Genomic DNA, 23,975 nt, shown 5'->3' on the forward strand with positions numbered 1-23,975 from the left:
TCACTCCATTCTGCTCTCCTGAGCGTCCACTCTGAGGCTCTGGGACCCAGGTCTGGGGACTCCAGACGAGACAGGCCCCGTCCCTGGCCTCAGAGCAGCAGCCCAAGGTCTAAGGAACCCTGTGCTTTGATAACCTGTCCATTTTGTGAGCTGCTTCTCCCACAGGCCCATGACTCCCTTTAGGACCTCATGGGAACTGGTTAAGGAGGGCAGAGTGAGCTGGTCCGTGCACATCAGGTGACTGAACAGGGGCGGGGCCGCTGAAGACCTTGGCCACGGGCACCCCGCAAGTTCCTGCAGGAGCTGGGTGCAACTCTGCATCTCTGGCTTCCAGCCAGGGCCCAGGCCCTACCTGCTGCTCCAGCTCTGTCATCGCCGCCCCTGCCCCACCCTGCCTCCAGCTTGGAACCAAGGCTTCTTCCAGTAGGAGCCAGGAGCTGCCAGAAACTCTGTGCACCCTGTGGCAGGTGGAACATGGGTCACTTCTTTTTCATCAGATACCAGAATAATGCAGGGGGCCATCAGACAAGGTCATGGGAACTGCAAATGGGGAGCTAAGTTTATTTTGGTGTAAAAAATTTTGAAATCTATTCAGTTTTATCATAGTATATATTTTCTAAAGATCCCTCATATGTATGGATTTAAACATTTTTTGCACTAAAATAAACATATACTTGCTAAAAGAATTTTTAAAAATTTTCATTTTATTTGAGGGGCAAAGACACAGAGACATAGAGACAGACAGATCATCCATCCCTTGATGGAATAGCAAGGGGTGGGCCCAGCTGAAGCCAGGAGCCTGGAACTCAGTCCCGGTGTCCCAGGTGGGTGACAGGGCCCAGGGACCTGAGCCATAGTCCGCCCCCTCCCAGGGTGCGTGTTAGTAGGAAGCTGGGTCGGAGGCAGGATACCTGGGCTGGAACCCAGGCACTTGGATGTATCCCAAGCGTATCTTGTCTATTGCACCACACCTGCTCCTAAACTTACCTTTTAATTCGTTTTCCATGACTTTTTGAATTTCCCACTACAATGGCAGTGGCACCTGTGAGCAGTGGTGATCTGAATCTCCATCCTTTCTGTCTTCTTTTATCTGTGTTCAGGATTTAAGCCCAGCAGAGCCGGAGCTGTGCTGCCTGGGGCACAGGGCCCAGTGGTCCCCACCCTGGGTGGGACTCAGATCTGGGTTTGAATCCTGCCTCTCCCTGTTGTGAGCACCATGACTGAAGGGCCCAGAGCTTTGGTTGTTTTAGAATGGAAGGCGATGACGGCTCCCACTGCCCACGTCGGGAGGCCGACCTGAGAATTTGCATAAAAACCTGTCCTCAAAAGGAAGCAAGTTGGGCCATCTCATTTAGTTTTTTTTTTTTTTTTTAAGGATTTATTTATTTGAAAGTCAGAGTTACAGAGAGGGCAAGGCAGAAGCAGAGAGAGAGACATCCATCTTTCATCCAATGGTTCACTCCCCAAATGGCTGCAATGGCCAGGGCTAAGCCAGCCTGAAGCCAGGAGCCAGGAGCTTCTTCCAGGTCTCCTACATGGGTGCAGGGACTTAAACACTTGGGTCATCCGCCACTGTTTTCCCAGGTGCATTAGCAGGGAGCTGGATCAGAAGTGGAGCAGCCGGGATTCAAACCGGCGCTCATACGGGATGCTGGCAATGCGGGTGGTGATTTACCTGCTATGCCACAGTGCTGGCCCCCATTTAGATTTGCTGAGTTTTATATTTGGGGGCATTCCGTCCATTTGCTGGGGCTCAGTCTCCCCTCTGTTAGGGCAATGAAAGAGCTCTCCCCTTAGCAATGCCTGTGGGACTGTGCAGTGAATGAGCAGGCTGCAGCGGCTGGGTGTGCAGGCGCGGACCTGTTCTCTGTGGTCCCGGGCCGGGCACGAGAGCACCTGGCAGAGGCTGAGAGCGAGGTCCGGGTAGCGGCTGCCAGGAGCCGGGGAGCAAGGGAGCGCTGTGGGAGCCCCGGGAGGGGGCATGGAAAAGCTGAGCTGGGCCCCGGCCGAGCAAGGCCCGGAAGCTGCACAGAAGCCACACGCCCGCGGGAGGCCAGGCGAGGCCCTAGTCGTTCCCTGGCGTTTGCACGCGCTTGCGCTGTGTGCAGGCGTCCCCTTGGGGAGACCCGGCGGAGGGCCTGGCTCACAGCGGATTCTCCGGGGCTATCTGTGGAATGAACGAGGGCATCTACTCCTTACAGCTCCCCCACCCCATCATCCTGACTCCCCTGCCAGGCTCCCTGGGGGCACACGGGAGCCTCTTGCTGGGGCTGAGGAGGCTGTGGACTGGAACAGCACACGGACTTTGGATCTGGAGCCCCTGGATCTGAGCCATTTGTGTAGCCAGCCAGTCATTCATTCTTTGCATGAGCATTGATCCAGCGCCTTGTAAGTTCCCTGGTGCTGTGTGACATTTGGCAAGTCACCTACCCTCTCTGGGTTGGAGTATCGACCTCTACAAAACGGGGATATGGTGCCAACTCTGTTTCTGGGGTTATGTGGGTTCAGGGAGGGGGGCATGTGCCCCCCTGATGAAACCTGGGTCGTGAGGCATTGCTGTGGCTGTGGTTATGCACTGATTGGGGGGGGGCCGGGGGGCGGTGTTGAGAGGGGCCATGGTGATGTCAAGAGGACCGGGAGCTTGTTCTGGGCTCACTGTCACGGCTGCTTAGAGAGCTGTGCTCTGAGAACACTGGCACGGGGTTTGTTGGTGGGGAGCTTGGCAGGACATGAGGCTTCTGATGCCGCCCCACCTGCTCCGCCTCTGCTCCCAGCACGTACTCAAGAGTTTCTGGGTGAGTTTTCATTCATTTCTTTTTCCCCAGTGGCCTCCGCTCCAGGGCACAGCTGGAGGGGCATCTTGTAGCAGTTCCAGGCCCTTCCCAGTCAGAAACTGGGGCTAAGATCTTGGGAAATCCCCCTGGCTCCGGCAGCATCTAGAACGGAGGAGGGCTGAGGGTGGTTTGGCTTGGTCCGTGGCCTGTGGTGTTCAGAGCCCCGGCTGCGGGCCAGGCCCCGTGCTACGCAGTGTGCCTGCTGAATCGGGACATAGAGGGGACAGTTTACAGGGGTGTGGGCAGCCTCAGAGGGTACCAGCGGCAGCTGGCCAAGCACACGGGTCCCTCAGGGGCGCCAGGAAACTGTTACCACCCAGAACGTCCAGGGGTCTCCTGGCAGGAGTGAGAGCCACAGCAGGGCACAGCCTGGCAGGGAGGGCCAGGGGCATGGCACCTTGTTCACTACCTCTTCCACTGTAGTCCGTTCCTCTCCCACTGGCCCCATCCTGCCAGAAGCCGTGGGCAGGGAAGCCAGGGGATGCCGTCTGGAGTTGGCTTCCCCAGGGCCCAGAGTGGGTCTGGGAAGCAGAGCGGCACTCACCAGTGCACACAGTCACAGCCCATTCCACAGCCAGACACACTGAGGCCCGGAGGCCGAGCAGGCCCCGGAACAGAGGCTAGGGAATGCTCAGTGCCCTGAGCGCTGTCCTTGAGAGGAATCCTGACTTCTCGTGGTCAGAGATGGCCAGTGGCTTTGAGACCCCTTCCCTGCCCACCCCCATCAGGCACAGGCCCAGAGACGGGAGGAGGCAATTGTTTGAGGTCATGTGGCAATCGGCATGCCCAGGACTGGACTGTGGGCTCCCAAAGCCCAGGCCTGTAAAACCTCTCCTTGTTCTTGCCAAGGGAGGTGCCAGCCAGCACTCAGTGCCCTTGCAAGGCGTGGCTGGCGGACAATGGCTGGGATTCCCTCTCGGAGGCCAGGACCCTGGGGGAAGCCTGGAGTGGGGAACTGGCTGTTTCCATGCCTCTGTTTGTGTGTGCCTGGGGCCCGGGCCTCCTCCAGCTCCCCCAGGCCAGGCCTGCAGCCCCACTCCCCTCCTCTCCCCAGCCCTGGGCGCTGTCAGAGGCCCCGTTGTTTGCAGCGTGGAGTGGAAAATCCCACCCCGACCTCTTTGTGAATCATCCCGGAGTCACCCGCTCAGGCTTGGGGCCCTGGAAAGAAATGGCAGCGTTTTTCCACTGCATGGGAACAGGCAGGGGCTCGGAGCAGGGGAGAGAGGAAGGGGGCAGGGGTGGCCGCCCTCGCGCGCCCGCAAACAAAGTCAGCTCTGATGGGAAGAGTCAGGCCGGGGAGGCCTGGCCCAGGTTGGTGGAGGGAGGGCTCGGGCCAGCCCGGGGGTGGGGGCTGACATCACCAGCTGGGCCGTGGGTCCTGACTGGCACTTGGAGTCTGCTCTGCAGATGTTGTGGATGAGCTCAGACTCCAGCCTGGACGCCCCCATTTCTGGGGCAGAAGGAATGCCAAGAGGGAGTGTCCGGGCCTCTGCAGCTGTGACCCGGACCTGGGTCCAGCGAGGGAGACACACCCTGCGGAGCCTTCACTCCCCTTCACCCCTCCCTCCCCTGGGCCTTGACCTTCTCCTCTGTGAGATGGGCGTGAGCTCACGGGCCAGCTCCCACCTGATGAGCTTGGGGAGGAATTTACTCCTTCCCCGGCCTCCACAGCTCGGGCACTGCCAGTGCCGGCGACAGCCTAGGGGAACATGCAGGCTCTGCCTCTTGGTAGCTGTGTGGCCTCGGGCGGGCCACTTGCCTCTCTGTGGTTCTCTGATGAAGGCCCATGGTATCCCTGCGGGTGAGGCTCAGCCTCGGCCCCCTGCGTCTCCCCTTGCCACTCTGGGAGAATGAGGCCCAGGAGGGCCTTTTGGAAGGGGCACCTTAGGCTCTGTCCCCACCACAGCTGCGCAGGCGGGAGGCTGAGCATTCTGAGCTGGGGAGGAGCCAGGGCTTCGCCTAGCAGAAATAACAGCTAACATTTTTGGAGCATGAACTGTGTGCCAGGCCCCAGGATTAGCACTTTTTATAGATTATCTGTCGGCGTCATGCTATTCTTATCCTCATGTTACATTTATGGAAACCACAGCTCAGAGACTTGTCCAGAGTCACCAAGCTAGTGAGTGGGGGGCCCCGTAGGCCCCCCACTGGACATGCACCACCATCCACTGCTTCCACCGAAGTCAGCTGGAGAGGATGAGACCAGGCTAGCCTGGCCCCAACTCCTGAACCTGCAGAACTGGACACAGGGCCAGAGACCCTCTACTCCGCCCGTGAGCCCAGATGGAAGGAAGACAGGTGCCAGTTTGGCTAGAGGAAGCCGGGTGCTCGGAGGCGACTGGGACTTGCAGCATGTCCTGCCTCGGCCCGGGGCCCTTGCCCTGCGACCTGAGGCCTCGGTGCCCATATCTGCCTGTCTGGATCTCTGCTCTGGTTTTTATTCACGGGCGAGCAAGCGTGTGGCGTTTGCAGGCTGAGAGCCGAGGCTGCCCTGGGTGAGCTCTGGATTAATTACCAGCCAAAGCGTCCTGGGTTTTCAACACCGATTCTAACTCCGGGCAGGGAACCTGGCATCTCCTTGATGGTGATTTGAAACAAATGAATTCCCCAGGCCTCACACATCCTCGAAAGCCCTGGCATGCTTCGAAGGCTCCAGGCTCAGGTCTTCACATCAGACGCTTGGTTAAGCCTCGGTGATTCCTGTGGGGGCGGCTACCGAGCCTCACACGGGCGGAAGGAATTAACTGCACCAAGTCCCCAGCTGTTGAGTGGTAAAAGCAGGAGTCGATCAAAGGTCAGGCACAGCCTTATACAGCTTCCCTCCCCGGGTGGAAAGCGGAGCCGCCAGCCGGACAGGTGCTCCATCAGTGCCACACTTCGGGGTCAGGCCTGCCTCTTGGGGGAAGTGGGGAGCCACTCATTGTTGCTGAGCAGAGGGAGTAGCCTTGAGAGAGTGGATGGGGCTGCGTGGTGGAGGCAGTGGGGGCAGGGAGGCCAGTCTCAGGGCTGCTGTGGATTCTCGGGGTGCAGTGATGGGAGTTGGGCCAGGCTGTGGGAACGGGTAGAATCTTGTGCCAGCCACTGTGCTAAGCACTTATGGTCTCTCATTTCATCCTTGGAGTACTCAGCGAGTGGGGTCTCATCATGTCCAGCGGGCTGGAGGACCTTGCCCGAGCCCAGCAGGTGCATGGCAGTGGGGGTCTGAACCCAGGTTCATGGCTCAAAGCCTGTGCTTGGGCTCTACCTGCTGCAAAGATGCCCGGTGTGACCTTGGTCCAGTCTCTGCTCCGGCTCTGCAGAGAACTTGGCTGAGCTGAGGTCTCACACTGTTTTATTTGATCAAACTTTTGGCTGAACCCTGGGGAAAGAGAGTGATGACTCATAGCCCATTAGTTCCTTTGAGGAGCCCACGATCTGATGGGAGACACAGGCTTCTAAGCAGGCAATTCCCCCAAACAATCGAGTGGTCTTTGAAAGAGAGGACTTAGGGAAAGGATCGGGAAAGACTCCCTGGAGGAGGTGACAACCTGTGTTAGCTGACTGATAAAAGGTGCAGGCTAAAAAGGTGGAGAAACTGCAGCTGCCGTGGCTGACCTGCCTGAAATCCCCAAGGGGCCTGAGTTCCCCAGGGCAGGGCCCCAGGGGACCCCTTTTCTCAGGCATGGGGTCTTCACGCGTGTAGCGCTGGCAGGATTGTTGAATGGTGCTGTCTCACGCTGTTCCTATGCTTTCTCTCCAGGGTCCCCCTGGGCTGCCTGGGCTGCCTGGCCCCCCTGGTGCCCGAGGGCCACGGGTAAGTGAACGCACGTCGTCCCTCAGAGCTCTGGTTGGCCCGCACCCCATGGCTCTGCAAGTCCCAGTCCTGCTCCCTCACAGTGGGGGTGGACTTGGGGCTCTGGGGAGGGGCGGCTATGTGGATGACATGGCTTGGAACAGTGCCCCTTGCAGGCTCTCAGTGACCCAGTGGGCATCGCCATTCGCAGCCTGGGGTGGGAGAGGGATCCTGAAGCCCACACTCCCCAAATGGATGGACTTCTGTGTTTGTTCTAGAAAAAAAACTGGCCTGGGACCACATGTCCGCTGCATCTCTCTGTCCTTTTCCCCAACGCCTTCTAGGGTGGCTGACAGAGACAACCAGATGGGTGGACCCTGGCGTGGGGAGCAGGGAGGACGAAGACCCCAGGCTGGGAGGGTCGCCCAGAGGCTGAGGGCAGCGTGGCATGGCTGTGGTGACCATGAACTGGCCCAGACCTCGGAGTGACAGCAGCTGATGGGCGCTGTCCCTTTCTGCTTATCTCCGCCCCTTCCGCGGGCCCCACGGGCAAGAGTGGTCATTCTCATTTTAGGTGTGAGGGAACTATGCAGAGAATGGCAAGACCAGGACGGGAGCCCGGGGGTGGGGGTGAGGCCTAACCTGGTGCTGGCACCCTTTGAGTCCTCGTGAAGGGAAATCTGCCTGTTTCCCAAGAGGTCCGGGGCCAGCGGCACCAGGCGTCGGTGCCCAGGCTGCATCAGCCTTCCCGCGCTGGGTGCCTGGCGAGGCCCTGGCAGAGATAACTGCCTGGGGCATATTTTTAGCTCCGAGCCCAGCGGTTGGTTCCGGTTATGGGATTACTCCGCTCCCTGCAGGCCTGGCCCTGCGCTCCCTGGGCCCAGGGCTCTGCAGTCCGGCGTTTCCTTCTGGCTTGCAAGCCTCCAGGGAGCCTGGGCCCCGAGCTGGGGACCACAGAGGTTTCAGGAACACTGCTAGCCCGTGGGACTGTGCAGCCTGGGCCCAGGGTCAGGATCTTCCACCTAGCATCGCAGGCCCAGGCCATCAAATTCAACTCCCGACATTCCTCCGGGGCCGGGCCTCTGCGCCCTCGCTCTGGGCATGCGCTCTTCCCCGCGCATGCTCTTTTGCGAAGATCAGACGCCACGCCCTTCTGATGGCCGGCGCTGCTTTGAACGCCCGCGCCAGTGCCTCTGCCGCTGTGTGTGGAACGAATCGTTTTCTCATCAAAGCTCCTGATGACCACTGGGCTGTTTCCCGGGCTGCACGTGCGTGAGCTCTTTCCATCCTGCTGGCCATTCCAGAATAGTCTTTTTATAGGTGAGGAAGCTGAGGCTGACAGGCTGAGGGACTCTGGGTAAAGTCGGAGTAACTGCCGGAGCCAGGCTCGAACCCAGGCAGCCTGAGCTCCCCTCCTACTATCTTAAGCATCCTTTTCCCGTCTGCTCAACGGAGCCCCTGCAGCCTGCAGAGCGGGCAGGGGTTCCGTCTCTGTCTCTTGCTCCTGGCGGGTGCGCTGAGTGAGTGCAGGGAACATCAGTAAATGCTTACTAGGAGTTTTGGTAACCACCTAGTCAGTGGTTACTAAGAGTTCTAATCTGGGCATGCAGAACATGTCCATCAAGAAGCTGCATGATCTCAGGCAAGTTGCTTCCCTCCTGCCAGCCTCAGTTTCCCCATGGTAAGACATTGCCAGGGGTCCCTGGAGTTCTGGGTGACTGCCTTTCCTGCCACGCCTGCAGGCTGTCTGCTTGCCCTACCTCCAGCATCGTCCTGTTCCTAGACTGGAAATTCCATAGATCCCCGAATTCCAAAGGTAATAGCATGCTGGCTGTAAACAGCCCCAGCTCCTCTGTGCGTAGATGGTGGCTCTGGGGTGCAGGGAGGGGTAGGCTCCCACCTGAGGTCACCCAGAGCTCCGTGCAGGGCCCTGCCCCCTCCACACACTCCCCGGCCCGTGGAGGGCCTTTGGGGAATCCCGGGCCCTCCCCCCGCCTGGCTCTCTGGGCTGCAACATTTATAGAATCAGTCTGCTTGGCTGCAGGTCAACTATGTGCCTGCACGCTGCAAAGCAGTGGCTGCAGAGGGCTGGGGAGGCGGGCTGGGGAGGCAGGAAGCCCCCACCCTCACCCTTGCAGCTGGGGTGGCTGAGCGCTCCGGCCCACCATCTGGGGGGCAGCTGGGGGCACGACTAGGGAGAGGCAGCCACCCTTGACCTTGCGCGGCCCACGCCTGGCTGTGGGGGGAGCTTGGTGCCACGGACCCCTCCTCAAACACTCCCGCCCAACCTGTGCTCAATTCCGGCTGAGCTCTGTGGCTAGACCCCCCAAAGGCCCCAGGCTGGGTGAACATCTGGGCTTTCCAGATTTCTTAGGGACCACTGGGGCCCAGGCACTCACAGGACAGATGGGGAAACTGAGGCTGGGGGTGCTGGGAGAGGTGTGGACACATCAGTCTTCCTGCGTCCTCAGTGGGCTGTCGGGGGCTGACTGTGGTAGAGGCAGCGTCCCATGGGGGTTTTCACATTCCCCAGGAGCATGCTCTCTGGACACTTCCTTCCTGGTGCCTTGGGAGAAGGGGAGGTGTTGAGGAAGAGGGAGGTATCTTGGTCGCAATGGGCCAGACAGGCTGCAGCTGGGGAACTGGAGGGGAGGAAGGAAGCAAGTTCATTCCCAGCTGGCCCGATGGGTAGGGTGGGCAGGGACCAGGGCTGTGCGTCCTGAGGCTGGTGGCATCAGGGGACCAGTGGAAGCCCCTGAAGTGTCCCAGATTTTTCCTGCCACGCAAAGACCCTCACTTGAGTCTTGCCTGATTTGTAGGACTCAGCTTTGATTGCTGGGCTGCAAGACTCGAGTCCACGGCTCTTGGTAGAGAAAGTGGATCTAACAGGACCCAGCTGTCGCAGGGACATTCGGATAAGGCCTGGGAAAATCCAGGGCTGTGAATCAGCTCTGGGCTCCATCTCACTTGGCCACAGCACTGCTGTGCGACCTTGACCGGGACTCTTGGGCTCTGGGTCTATTCTTCCCAGCTGCACGGTCTCTGGAGGACCCCTGCAAACTCAGAGCTTGGAGGAGTCTGAGGGGGGAGCTCCGATCGCCTACTGTAGCCACGGAAGGTCAAGTGCACTCTTCACTGAGCTCTGGGCTCCAAGGGCTCCTGCAAAAAGTCTGCCAAGGTCCCGAAAGAGTCCCTGGGGGAGTCGGGCCTTGGAGGCTTGGTCAGCTTCAGCTGGGGCAGGGGGATGGGAAAAACATGCCAGGTGCTGGGAGCAGAGGGAGCCCTCTATAAGAAGCGAGATGCCTGCTGTGGTCTGAACCCGAGGAAGCTGGGAAGGGCAGATGGGACCAGGCTGTGGGGCTGGGGTCTCCTGGGTGACCCGAGACGGTGGCAGACCCCTGTGAGCCCTGGCTCCCTCGTCTGCTGTGAGTAGGAGGGGTGAGAGCACCCATCTGGTAGGACGGTGGGATAAAGTGGGGAGCTGTGTGCAGGGTGCTTCCTGCGGGGCGGGGCTCGAGTTGGGCCTCTTGAGCATAAGCTGAGCAGCCGGGACCTTGTGGCTGAGGCTGCCTCGGGAGAGGACGCTTGGCCAGCAGGCAGGAGGAAGGTGCCGGTGTTGGACGTGGACGTGGGACAGCTCCTATCTTCTCTCATCTTTGTTTCTTTTCCCTGCTAGGGTCCTCCTGGGCCTTATGGAAATCCAGGCCTTCCTGGTCCTCCTGGAGCCAAAGTGAGTATTTCCTGTGGGGTCTGGGTGGGGTGGGGGCAGCGTCTGGGGACTTGTTGGGGCTCCTGCCGGGCGGCCCCCTGAGCAGCTTCCTGGAGCCGGGCCACACCAGGGAGCCTCGAGTTCTGGGTGGGAGAGATGTGGTGGGGGGAGGGCGGCTAGGATGTTACACCATCACGGGGCGGAGGTGCCAAGGGAACCTGTTGCCGAGGGAGGGCCTTGCATGTCAGACCGAGGACAGGTTTACTGGGTTTGTACTGTGTACCCCGGGGGAGAAGGACAGTGCTTCGGGGAAGTCACTGGATGCCCTGAGCAGGATGGATGGCTGGTGGGGCCAGAGCCAAGGCCAAGAGACTAGAGGCTAGGGAGAGAGAGGAGGGTGGCCTAGGTAGGCATTGGGGTGTGAAGGAGGCAGGGCAAGGAGCGTGGTGCTGGGCAGGTGAGAGGCGGTGGCTCCCTGGTGGTAGCCTGGGTGACTGATCTGGGACTAAGACGATGGTGTCCCTGGGAAGCTGTGGGCCAGCCAGGTGCCCATCCGTCTGCACAGGGGTCTGAACTCAGGAGCACACTGAGTTGGACACAGAGCCCGAGGCTGAGGCTGGCACAGAGATGCCTTCTCCCCCAGGGAGCCCTCTTGGAATCCCCCAGTGTACTTTTCATGAGACCACAGTACAGTAGCTGGTGCTGTACTGCTGCAGGTGGACCCCAGCTGCCCAGCTCCTGGGTCATTCCTGAAGTGCAGGCTGAGGACCGGGTTGTCTGGGGTGGTGTCTTGGGTGAGAGGCTCAGGGAATGGCTGGAGATGGGGGAGGGCAGGAAGATGCTGGCATGGAAGTGGAGGGAACAGTGACTGGGCTGACCAGGAAGCTGGGCTGACCAGGAGGAGAAGAGGGGTGTGGTTTTGGAGGCTGCCCAGTCCTGCCTGTGGGGTAACCAGGTGAAGAACACCCCTGGGCTTTTGTTGGACCTGGTACAAGGTCATTGCTTTGCTAAGCCAACTGCAAGGTCAGTGGGTCATTCACTGATTGCCCTACCCCACCTCCACTCCCCCAGCCCAGCATTGGTGGCCAGAGCCCGCCACTATAGCCCACCACTGTCGGTTTATCTTCTGGTATTCATGGGACACCTGCTGTGTGTCGTTGTCAGAGAAGGCAGCCCCTCAGGGCCTGCGCAGGTGGCACGGAGCCTGCCCTTGGTCAGGCTGTGCTGTCATCCGCATAGCATTGTCTCCACTCTCGGGAGCTTTTACAGCTTTGTGGGATGAAAATTCACCCGCCAGCCTTGAGGATAGGAGAGGCAGGCTGGTGGAGGAGGGTCAGGAGAGGGAGAAAGAGCAAAGTCTGGGAGTGAAAGGTCACAGGGTCCAGGTGACCTGCCGGGGACCCTCAGCAGTGCCAGGGCGGTACATTGGATCCTGGGATCCGTCAGCCAGACAAGCTTTGTACGGGCCCCACAGCAGGTACAGGCCAGAACCAGGCTGCAATGGACTCTCCCTCCCCCGAGCCCAAGGCTGCACCCAGATACCACATGCTTGTGGATGCCACACTCACATGAGGTGAGAAGAGGGCTTATCAGTTCCCACATGGAGTCAAGATCAAGGACTCCGAGGAGGCAGAGAGGCCGGAGCCTGGGAAGGCCAGGTGGCCAGAGCTCAGGGTTGAGTCCCTGGGTGGATTCACTCGTCCGCTGGCTGCGGAGTTGCAGCTTGAGGAGAGCATGGTGGTGGGGGCACAGACCCTGCAGCCCGAGGGCCCAAGAGTCGAATCAAGACTCAGTCACCTCCTAGTTCTGTGATGGCAAGAAAATCATTTGGGGGTCCCTTGCCTCAGTTTCCTCATCTGGAAATTGGAGTCATCAGTGCAGTGCCTCTTTGGGTTGTCCTGAGGAGTAGCAGTCGCTCTGTGACTGGTGCTGGGCTGTGGGCAGTGCTACTTAAGGGCCAGGGGTCAGCATGTGCAAGGTGCTGGGGGCACGAGGTGCACAGACAGGCACGGCCCCTTCCCTTGCAGAGTGTGCAGGCCAGCAAGCAAGCAAGAGAAGGAAGCCAGTCATGCCCATAAATGTAGAACCATGATGGGGGGAGGGTTTGGGGGCTCTGAGTGAGAGGCCCAGTGTGCTGGAAACCTGACAAGGGGCCGGCCTTGTGGCACAATGGGTTAAGCTGTCACCTGCAATGCCATCATCCCCTGTGAGCGCTGGTTCAAGTCCTTGCTGCTCCACTTCTGATCCAGCTCCCTGATGATGCACCTGGGAAGACAATGAAGGATAGCCTGAGCACTTGGGCCCCTGCCACTGACATGGGGGACCCAGACGGTGTTAAAGGCTCCTGGCTTTGGTCTGGCCCAGTCTTGGCCTTTGCAGGCATTGGGGGAGTGAACCAGTAGATGGAATCTCTCTCTCTCTCTCTCCCTCTCGCTGTAACTCTGCCTTTCAAATAAACCAATACATCCTTTGAAAAAAAAAAAAGAAGAAGATACCTGATGTCTGGCAGGTTAGAGACCCCTTCCTCAGGGAGGTTGAACCTGGATCTAAAGTGCAGTGGGCACCTGGGCGAGGGGGCAGGAGGAGACGGGGGAGGGCAGCAGGCCTGGTAGTGGGTGATGGTTGGGTTTTTGGACTTCATCCGAAGAGCAGCGCAGGAGACAGGACAAGGACTGAGCAGAGGTGCCTTGCACAGGTGAAGGGTGCTGAGGCTGCTGCAGGTGGCTGGGAAGCAGGGTGTGGCCATGGCCAAGGGAGGCCACAGTGCTCCAGTGGGGGTGCTGGTGCTGAATGTGGTGGGGCCAGGTGGGCCACGGAGCTGAAGTGAGGTGAGGAGCCCCAGGCTGCGTGCACCCGGGCTGTCCGGTCCTCCCGGTGTTGGGTCACGTGTGTGGGTGTGGAGCCGCCTTGCCCAGGCTGGTGTCCTGTAAGTTACTTTGTGTTTCTACCACATGGGTTTTAGTGGCTGCATGGCATTCTGTTGGCATTGGCATCCCGGGCTTCTTATAACCTATGCCTTTTAAAAAAGCCACTTCCTTTTTAAACTAATATACAAATAAGATCTTGTTCTTTAAAAGATTTATTTATTTATTTGAAAGGCAGAGTTACAGAGAGGCAGAGGCAGAGAGAGAGAGAAAGGTCTTCTATCCACTGGTTCACTCCCCAAATGGCCACAATGGCCAGAGCTGTGACAATCCGAAGCCAGGAGCCAGGAGCTTCTTCCAGGTTTCCCCTGCAGGTGCAGGGGCCCGAGGACTTGGGCCCCTTCTTGGCCATCTTCTACCACTTTCCCAGGCCATAGCAGAGAGCTGGACTGGAAATGGAGCAGCAGGGACTTGAACCGGCACCCATATGGGATGCTGGCACTGCAGACCAGGGCTTTAACCTGCTGTGCCACAGCGCTAGCCCCAGAAATAAGATCTTGAAGAATGTTAGCATATATAAATGTAGCGTTCTTTGTAGCTACTTCATTAGGATGGATTCCTGTACATAGAATCGCCAGAGTGGATTCAGGGGCCCTTGTGCCTGAGTTTGAACACTGGCTCCACCACTTGCTGGCTCTGTGACTTTGGGCAAGTTATATAAACTTGCAGGGATGGTGATTGGTCCTCTCCTACAAGATTGTCCTGAAGATGAAGCTAAATGTGTGTGTGTGTGTGTGTGTATCTCAAGACACGTGTATGTATGCATGCATATGGACACCTGCATGTGGGTAATTTATAGCATGCTTTGCATGTAGGAGCTCTGCGAGTGTTGAGGTATTTAATCACCAACTGCCGTCTAGCAAGGCTGACCTGATTCATGCTGCCGCTAACGTTATGTGTAAGAAAGAAAATCATTCATTGTTTTGGTTTTTTTTTTTTTTTTTTTTTTTTTTGACATGCAGAGTTAGTGAGAGAGAGAGAGAGATAGATAGAAAGGTCTTCCTCCCTTTGGCTCACCTCCCAAATGGCTGCTACGGCCGGTGTGCTGCGCCAATCCAAAGCCAGGAGCCAGGTGCTTCCTCCTGGTCTCCCATGCTGGTGCAGGACCCAAGGACTTGGGCCATCCTCCACTGCACTCCTGGGCCACAGCAGAGAGCTGGACTGGAAGAGGAACAACCGGGACAGAACCGGCACCCCAACCGGGACTAGAACCCGGGGTGCCGGCGCCGCAGGCGGAGGATTGGCCTAGTGAGCCGCGGCGCCTTCCGAAAATCATTCATTGTTGTGTTCACCCCTTCCTTGACCGTCCCACAGGGGTGGGGATATCCAGCCCCCGCCTGGGAAATCCTTTTGTCTGGCCCTGCCGCTGCAACCAGGCGGGACTCAGGATTCAGCAAACCTGTAGCAGCTTATGTTTCAGTTGATCATTTGGTGTGGCCCGTGAGTGATGTTAGAAATACCCGGATGGCCCTTGGCAGAAAAAAAGGTTCTGTACCCCTGAGAGATGAATGTGTTTCTCATGTCTGTTTTCCATTTTTACTTAACCATTTATGAATTGGTTTCTTTTTGATTTTGGCATGTTGTCCCATGTTACCGATTTGTAGAAATCATTCCTATTTATATATTAAGGTTATGAAAGCCTCACCTACCTTACAAATGTTTTCCAGATTATTGTTTGTCTATTAAGAGTATTGTGATGACTTTCAACCAGTGCTAGTGTTATGCATCCTTTTTTGTTTTAGATTTATTTATTTATTTGAAAGGCAGAGTTACAGACAGACAGAGACAGAGACAGAGAGATCTTCCATCTGCTGGTTTATTCCCCAAATGGCTGCAACTGTGGGCGGTGGGACAGGCTTAAGCCAGGTGCCAGGAGCCAGGAGCCAGGAGCCAGGAGCCAGGAGCTTCATCCGTTCTCCCACGTGCATGGCAGGGGCCCAAGCACTTGAGGTATCTTCTGCTGCTTTTCCCAGGCACATTTTTGTTAGCAGGGAGCTGGATCAGAAGTGGAGTAGCCTGGACTGGAATCAGTGCCCATTTGGGATGTCAGCATCATCGGTGGTGGCATTACTCACTGTACCACAGTACCAGCCCATATTATTTCTACTTTAAAAAAAAGGAGTATATGGGGAACATTTATTCCTGGTTGTTTCATAATATCATTTGCATCCTTAAGAATTTTTTAAATTTCTTTTTTTTTTTTTTTGTAATATTTATTTGAAAGGAAGAGTGACAGAGAGAGGCAGAGAAAGAAAGAGAGCTTTCATCTGTTGATTCATTCACTCCCGAAACGGCCATGCCATTCGGGGCTGAGCCAGGCTGACGCCTGGAGCCAGGTACTCCATTCGGGTCTCCCACCCGGGTGCAGGGGTCCGAATCCTTTGCCATCTTCCGCTCCTTTCCTAGGCACCTTAGTAGGGAGAGGATTGGAAGTCGGGGACCCGAACCTGTGCTCCAGGATGAGGTCCAGCATCGCAGGTGGCGGCTTACTTGCTTTGCCACAACACCATCCGCACCCTTGGCAATTTTAAACCATCTGAAATGAATCTTGATTGGGGTTCGGGGGTATGAAGTAGGCGCTAGCACTATTCCCTCCCACCCCAGGGAGTTAGCCAGTTATTAAGCAACCTTTCCCCCAGTGACTGTCATGTGGCAGAGCAGGGTCTGTGTCAAGCCATTCCATCGTGTCTCATTGCTCTGCTGTAGATCTGCATTCTAGTAAAGTTCTCTTTTATGTGGCTTTTACTTTCCTTGTCTCCCCTCCCCTCTTCTTTTAAAATATTTCTGGCTGTTTTTTTCCATCAAATGAACTTTATTGCCATCTTACCAATTTCCTTTAAGGAAAAAAAAAAAACCTCTTGAGATTTTTATTGGAATTGTATTAAATGTAGATACAAATTTGTGAAGAATTCGTATCTTTAAAACATTACATTTTCCTGTCTACAAAGAGCAAGTCTTCCCATTTGGTTGAGTTTTTGAATGTTACCTTAGTAAACCTTTTATAGGTTTTATTGCATAAGCCCTGCATGTTCCTTATTAAGCTCATACTCAGAAATTTGATATTTTTGTTGCTGTCGGGAATCGAATATTCTTCCCCCCTTATGTTTCCTTGCTGGCTCTCAGCTATTGAGTTTTGTATTTCTGTGCTTTCTGTGATTAATTTATAACTTTCCCCCTTCCTGAGTTATCTTATTCGTTCTAATAGTATTTCAGTTAGTTTCCTGGATTGTCTATGCTCTGGCACTCATATTATTTGCCAAGAAAGGCTTCCTTGTGCCTCCTTTCCCTCAAAGGTTAGCGGTTCCTATTTATGTTTCCTGCCTTATTGCTTCGGCCAGCAGCTTTAAACCCGTGAAACAGTCACAGTGATAGAGGGAATCCAGCAGCTCTTCGGAAGACATTCTGGGGCCAGATCTGACCCCATCCCGGCCCTCCCGAGGGCTCTCAAGGCTCTGTTCGCTCACTTGTGAGTTCTGAGTATGTCAGGCTTCCTGGAGACCAGGCCCTGCTGTGTGTTCGAGGCCAGCGATGACGGGGGTAGGAGGTGTGCAGCCCAGAACTGCCCCGTCCTCTGCGGTCTGCTCCTCCTCCGTCTCAGCAGCTCTCTGGGCCTCCAGCACCTGGAGCACCCTCTCTCCTCCTCCTTTCAACCCTGCGTGCAGGAAAGCAGCTCAGCACAGTTCTATTCCTGCTGCGCTCTCCGCACTTAGGATGTGGAACGGGTCTGCCCACCTGTCTCCTCCCGTTGCAGCCCACTGGCTGCTCCAGGCAGCACCCGCCCTTCCCCACTCAGAGAAGGGCAGTGGTTTGCTCACAGCCACATGAGCTCGTTGGTTGGCGACCAGATTCTTGTCCTGGCCACGGTGTAAGTGTCTTCCTTGTATCACTCCTGGGAGAGTTTGCAGGGGTCTGGCTGGGGAGACGGACAGTCTTCTCCATCCCGGAAGTCGTCCCTTCACCGGGACAGGAGTACCTCGAGCCTCCACGTCACTGTCACTGCTCCATGGGTCTGCCCTCCATCTGGGGAAGGCTCTCCACACCGCCTCCTGCCCTGTGCTGTCACTCCAGGGTGTGTTGCAATGTCAGGATCTTGGGCTCAGGACCCAGGCTGCCTGCCTGATCCTGGACAGGTGACTGATCCTTGCTATGCCTTCACTTCCTCTTCTGCAAGACAGGGTTAGTGATGGTTGCCAACTCTTGGACGTGAAGGATTAAATGAGTAACACTGATTTCTCCTTCAGAAATTCCCCGTAGACGTAGGCCTGTCTCGGCCTCTGCCCTGGTCTTCCTGTGTTCATCCTGGAACTTGGCTTGTAGTAGCTGTTTGATCAATGCTGTCCCCATTGGTGGTGTACTTGGGCAGGGTTTGTGTTCAGAGCACTGGGCTGGCTGGTGAGAATGCAGAGAGAAACCCATAAATTCCTAAAATGCCCCTGGGAAAGAAAAGGACCTGGGCAAGGGAGCAAATCTGTCATCTCTTTGGGACTCGGTTTTGCCTTTGTGTAAAATCACAGAGTGGGAGGCACCAAGAGCCACCCCTGCAAGCTGCCTGAGCCCAGCTCCTCCTGCAGCTGCTGACCGAGGTGGGCCAGGGTGGTGAGGAGAAGCTGCTGTCCTTTTTTGGCCATTGGAATTCTCGGTAGCCCTGGGCCTGGTCTTGCGCCATGGACATAAAAGGCATGGAGCTGGACTCGTGAACAGTGTGGGTGAGAGAGTGGCGGCGAGGGGCAGCTGCGTTGCCAGGTAGGGCCCAGAGGCAGCCCCTGCAGAAGTGACCTGGGGAGCCCAGGTACACCGGCTGGAGTTCTGGGGGGCCCACTGAGGAAGGGCTGGCCTGCTGGGGCCTAGAGCCTTGGGAGAAGTAACCAGGCTCCCCATTTGCAAATGAGAGCCAGGGGACCTATCTGCCCCTGACCTGCCAGGTCAGCCCAGGCTGGGACTGCAGCTTCCCAGAGCCCCAGTCCTGTCCTGCATAGGCACAGGTGGGTGTTGTGAGGACTACAGGAACTGGTGCAGAGAGCGCCCCTAGCGTGGTACCTGTGCTTAGCAGGTGGGCGCGAAAGGGCGTTCCTTTCCCTCTCCTCGCTCTGTCCGGCTCCAGAGGCACTGATTTCAGGAGCAGAGTGGCCACGTCAGGGTTCGGAAGGGCCAAGTTCTGATGAAAAGAAGAACCCACTGGGAATTTGTTCCAGCTGGGCCACACCAGCCCCCTGCCTGTATCACAGCTATTGTCCCAGTGCCTAGCAGCCTGGGGAACCAGCGTGTGTGTGTGTGTGTGTGTGTGTATGTGTGTGTGGTGTGTGTGTGTGCTCACACATCTGCACCCCATTTTAGAAGTGAGGAAACAGAGGCTCCGAGAGACAGAGAGAGAGAGAGAGAGAGGTCCCACTGAGAGTCCGTGGCACCCCAGGACTTCTGACTTTGAACCCCACTGAGGCAGGGACGGGAGGGACGGGAACAGGGATTAAGAGCTCTTAGGAGGTGACATCGGGGTGGACCGACTTTCCAAAGGGCTACTTCTTCAGTAACTCAGGCAGTTTTGGCCTGCAGAGCGCCCCAGCCCTGGGGGAGATGTGGCTGCTGCCCCAGCTCACAGGGGCCCCTCCCACATGCTGGACGGGGAGTGCTTGCCTGTGCCTGGTTACGCTGCATGTTTCAACCCCTCGGGTCTCAGGATTCCTGGAACCCAAGTCTGAAAGGTAGAAGTTCAGGGCTTCATCTTGGGGCCTTAGCTCCTTTCCTGGCCCCTGCCTTAGTTTCTCCCAGTGAATCAGGAGGGTCATCACACTTCCCTGGCCCGTGTCATCAGCCACTTGTGGGAAAGCGGCAGGCAAGCGACACCGCCACCTGCTGTGGCCTCAGGTAATGAGAGAGCAAGGGGTGGCCATCCGTGCTCTGAAAGCCGGAAGGGCTCAGTGAGCTTTCAGATGCCCCTCTCAGAAGCTGCCTGCGAGGAGCCAGTCCCAGCCACACGCGCAGGTGAGGACTGCTCACCTGTGGGCCAGGCCCAGAGCTCTCCTGGTGGGCAGCACCTGTTTAGGGCTTGACTAATGATGGCTGGGCATGGTTTTCTAGCTGGGGATGGTGACCCAAGCTGAGGACTGGCCGCTGGACGTGCAGAAGTGGCTGGCCTGGGTCTGGGGACAGAGTCGGGGACCCTCTGTGTGGGTTTGGCTGTTGCAGGAGAGCAAAGTCAGGACAGGATGGCCGGGGCCAGGTAGCAGAAGAGGTGGGACACACCAGAAGGAGGGGTTTGGACCTTGTCGTCACGTGATCATTGCGGAGCCATGGCAGGTGTCAGAGGATGGGAGTGATGATGGCAGGTGTGAGTGGGGACGGGTGGGAAGGCACTTAGTTGGGGAGTAGGGCTTCCTGCAGAAGCTGTGGGGAGACATCGGCTCTAGGTGACGTGGTGGCCAAAGTGGAATTGTTTTTGTTTCAGGGACAGAAAGGGGACCCGGGGCTGTCACCAGGAAAGGCCCATGATGGGGCCAAGGTAGGTTCCAGGGCCCCAGTGTACAGGGAAGAGGGGGCGTGGAGGGCAGAGAACGTGGCACAGGCTGTGGCCGGCTGCCCTGGCCCAGGGGTTGTTTGGAGAGGTCAGGGTGTGCTTTGACCTCCCCCTTGAAGCCCTTTGGGCTCGCCCAGCCCCAAAGCCACGGTCATCAAAGCTGCCTTCTTCCTGGGGTGCAGCCAGCACACCCGCTGGCGATGCGGTCTCCGACACACACCTTGAGTGTTGTCCTTCTGCTGAACGCCCTGCGAGAGTTCCTGTGGGGCCTGCTTGTTGACCGGGAGCATCCAGAAGTTTCTTGGTAGCCTGGGCTCAGGGGGCTTCCAGCGGGTCCCCCTGTAGTGGTTAATTGCAGCAGCAAGACCATGGCTATGTCGAGGGGGGGGATGGGAATGGGCTGGTGATGCAGGGCCCAGCAGAAACCTCGTCCACCAAAGAGAAGACACTTCGGCTAAAGGACTCCATCCATTCATGATGTGTCTACCCAGTACATGGAGCAAGGGCGCTGGGGAGAATGCAGGGTGGGTGGGGAGAGGGGAGCCCAGCACCCCACATGAGGTCACCCGGCATCTCACTCGGGCTGTCTGGCCTCCCTCTGGCCATGGCCAAAGAGCCCCCTAGTACAGAGAACACGCTGCTTTTCCCGGGTCCCGTGCCAGCGCACGAGCACCTGGCTACTGCCCTGGACTTCCCAAAGACACCAGGAGCTCACCGCTTTGTGTTCTCACTGCAAACACGCACTGGGTGACCCAGGCTGGTGGCCCTGGCCAGCAGCGGGAGCAGGGGGAGCACTGATTGGCACAGCACCGCTATATGGCTGTCAGGCTCAGCTTCAGTATGGGAACCTGTTCTCCACGTGGATGCCTCTGCACAAGCCTGGGAGTGGGCTGGGGACCCTGCGTGACTTCTGCTCTCACTCCACCGGGTGGCTCCTGGGTCTCCTCTGAGGCCCATGTGGGGTCACTTGTGCGGCCTAAGCAGGGCTTCTGCCCCTGCTGCCATCCTCAGCCTCCCCGCTTGTGTCTTGCAGGGTGACGTGGGCTTGCCTGGGCTCGTCGGGAATCCAGGACCTCTGGGACGCAAGGTACACCTTGGCTTTGGCACCTGGCCTTGCCCGGTCGGGGCTTCCTGCACTGCAGGTGTTGAGGCTGTGGAGCTGTGAACTCACCTGTCGTTCCCTGGCCCTACCCAGGCCAGTCCCCTGAGGCCCAGGGCGTAGGGGCAGGAGGGAGCGAGGTGACCTTGGCCTTCCATGGTCAATGAGGTGCGATAAGAAGCAGCCTTTGGTTTGCTCGACTTCCTCTTGGGGGCCCAGCTGCTCCTGGAGGCTGACCCCAAGGGCGTGTGTGCGGCTGCAAAAGCTCTTGCTGCCGAGCTGGGAGGACCCCGTGTCAGTCCCGGCTGTGCTGCCCGCTGGCCGAGTGGCCCTGGGCATCCATCTCTGAGCCTCAGCCTCCTCCTGTGTGAAATGGGGAGATGACCCCCTGTCGCTGATCCCCCACAGCCTGGGGCTGGATGACCCAGGAGTCAGGCCTGGGTCCCAGAGGTTGAGGGAGTGGGTGCTAGGGCCACTCCTCCCCTCAGTTGGAATCCTTTCTGAGTGCAGGGTCCGTCCCTGTGGATGGCCGAGGGGACTCTGTAAAGGCCACCTTCGTGGCACACTCCTGGCCCTTCTGTGTGGGTCCACAGCCTGCAGTACCCCCTGGACTCCTTCCTCTCCGACTTCTCCAGCCAGGGTCTCCCATCCCTCAAGATTCTACTCTACTTGTACCTACTCCAGGAAGCCCTCAGGGAGCTCCCAGGCCTCAGGCCACTTAGGTCAGCTTAGCTTAGTTGTTTTCAGCCCTGAGTCTCGCCTCGCCAGCCAGGGTGTGAAATCCTGGTCCCCTGCTCTCCCTGTTGAGCCTAGCAGGGGCCTTGCACGTAGCAGGTGTCCAGGAAACAGGAAGGCCTCACAGGCATGACTCCCCTTGTTGATGGGTCATCCAGTAGATACACGGGCCAGGGCCACGTCCTAAGCTTCCGCCCTGGCTCCCAGCTGTGGCCACAGCTGCCCCCTCTCTGGGCCATCTGGCTCTCATCTGGACAGCTCTGGTGTTCCGGGCTCCATCCTGCCCTCGCTCCGCGGGTCCCCGTGGCTCAGGGGGACCAGCAGGACCATGTGCCCACACCCTCTACTTCCCCTCCTCCCTCTGTAGCGTGAGCAGGCCACGCCTCAGTGCTCAGAGGCCCGGCTGTGTGAGAGCTGGAAACGTGGTCTTCCTGGCTCCGGGCATGCTCAGGCACTCCCTCTCCCCCTCGCTTTCCCTGCAGGCCCCAGCCCTCGCTGATGGATGAGGTGTGAGTGGAAAAGGCTCCTTCCAGACCTGGCTCATAAAGCAGCCAGTGGTGGTCTCGTTTGGCATGGGGCTGGGAGTCCAGTGGAGGTAGTGGGAGATGGGAGACTTGGCCTGGGCCTGGCTCCTGCCTGGGGTTCCGGGTCTCCCTGCACGCAGCAGATGTCCAGGGAGGCCGACAGCCCTCAGCCCAGCGGAGCCGAGCAGGGAGAGGCAGCTTTGCTAAGTTAAGCAACAGCTTGCAGCGCAGCCAAGTCATTCACTCCATGAAGGAATTTGGTCTGTGGCCAGCTCGTGTGGCCCCTCACAGGGGGTGCACGGGGAAACTCAGATCCAAGGCAGGGGCCCCCTGCCGGTGGGGGGTCCGGGAAGAGACGATGGTGGGCAGCCCTGTAAGAGTGTCTCCTCCCCTCAGCGTCTTTGGTGACACCAGTGGCTGCTTTGCCCTGGTCCCCCAGTGTGGCCTTTCTGTGTCGTCTCCGTAAGGGTCCTCAAGGGGGCAGGGACATGCCTGAGAGAACAGGGAGGTTGGCAGCCCCTTTGCACACCAGAGGGTTGAGTTTTGAGGCCATTCCAAAATGATCCCAGTCATCCTGTGTGTTTTGTTACTCAACAAGCGTATGTTCAGTGCCTACTGTGTGCCAGCCATGGAGCTGAACAGAGACAAAAATCCCTGGCCCCTCACTGAGCCGGCATCCTTGTGTGGCATGGCAGAGGATGGAGAAGGCTGGGGCTGGGGGCAAAGCAGGCAGGGGAGAGGGAGGGCTCTTGGCAAATGAGAGGCGGCAGGGAGGTTTCTCTTTTGGTTCACAGTAGCCTCTGGGAGTAGGGCAGTCTGTGCCCATTCTACAGCTGAGAAAGCTGAGGCCCAAAGAGGTCTCATTAGTTCACTCACTCAGGCATTCAGTTTTCCAGTCGTTCTGCAAATAGGCACTGAGGTGCCAGGCCCTGTGCTGGCTGAGGTATTAAAGGACAAGTGAGATCACTGGGGAACCTCCAGGGGTGCAGTCCACAGGGGTGCTCCCAGCCCTGCTGCACGTTAGAACTGACCGGAGAGTGGGGTCCTCACCACCAAGATTCGGGTTTGGTTGGCCTAAGAGAGGGGCCCAGCCATCAGCAGCTGTGATTGTCACCTGCAGGCAACCAGGAGCCACTCAGGCAGGTCCCTGGCCTCAGGCCCTTCAACAAGTGAGGGCTCATGGAGTCCAGAGTCTCTTTCCCAAGAGGGTTTAGCCTGCCAGCCCTTCCCATACTCCCTGCTGGGGAAAGGCTCAGAGCAGACCATCCAGAGCCCCAGCTCCGTCCCTCTCCTGCTGGGGGAGCCTGGCACAAGTGACCTCGGTCACAGTTGAGGGCTCAAAGGAGCTGTCATGTCCCGAGCACGCAGCAGGGGGCTGGTGCACGGCAGGGAATTCACGTGCATTTGTTGCATGAATGATTGATGCATGAGTGCATGCGTGATCGTGAGGACCATGGAGAAGCAGCAGCTTCTCTGGTGTCCCCTTGCTGGACACCAGGCCACACTCCACCCCCCCCCCCCCAGCTGGGCGGGTTTGTCCAGTAGGGAGCAGTTAGCAAGGCTGGAGAGCCACGTTCCAGAGAAAACCCCCTGCTGCTGTGGCTTCTGTACCCAGGGTCGCTGGCATCTGTCCTATTGCATCCCATGTGTCCTGTACAGCCCCGGCTCCTCCTTCAAGCCTCGGTTTCCAGAGCAGCCTCCCAGTGGAAGCACCCGCTCCTCGCACCCGGCTCTTATTCATTCCCCTTAGCCTGCATCTAATGGCTGTGCTTCCTTCTATAAGGCAGAAAGAGTTTGCTCTGTTCACTGGTGTATCCCTGGCTCCTGACACGGGGCCCTAGTCATTGTCAGGGTTCAGCAGACATCT

At 57.8% G+C, this 23,975-nt stretch overlaps 1 protein-coding gene across 8 annotated transcripts in view; it reads left to right on the forward strand.

The window, feature by feature from the left end:
* The window catches only part of COL27A1 (collagen type XXVII alpha 1 chain), a 133,823-nt gene that overhangs the window by 14,263 nt on the left and 95,585 nt on the right, over positions 1-23,975 (forward strand). For 6 of the 8 annotated variants that reach the window (XR_016224974.1, XR_016224973.1, XM_089319611.1 and 3 more), the window contains exons 4-7: positions 6,574-6,627; positions 10,283-10,336; positions 19,682-19,735; positions 20,784-20,837. Coding sequence is in view for 6 of the 8 variants with exons in the window: in XM_089319611.1 (XP_089175737.1) it covers positions 6,574-6,627; positions 10,283-10,336; positions 19,682-19,735; positions 20,784-20,837 (216 nt within the window). In the remaining 2 variants the exon portion in view is untranslated. Of the gene's footprint in view, positions 1-6,573; positions 6,628-7,757; positions 7,875-10,282; positions 10,337-19,681; positions 19,736-20,783; positions 20,838-23,975 lie in introns of those variants that run through there. The other 2 variants (XM_089319623.1, XM_051842716.3) reach the window with 2 other exon arrangements.

The sequence above is a fragment of the Oryctolagus cuniculus genome, chromosome 1 (genome assembly GCF_051225735.1).
Source record: "Oryctolagus cuniculus isolate XC-2025 breed Fujian yellow rabbit chromosome 1, ASM5122573v1, whole genome shotgun sequence".
Lineage (NCBI taxonomy): Eukaryota > Metazoa > Chordata > Mammalia > Lagomorpha > Leporidae > Oryctolagus > Oryctolagus cuniculus.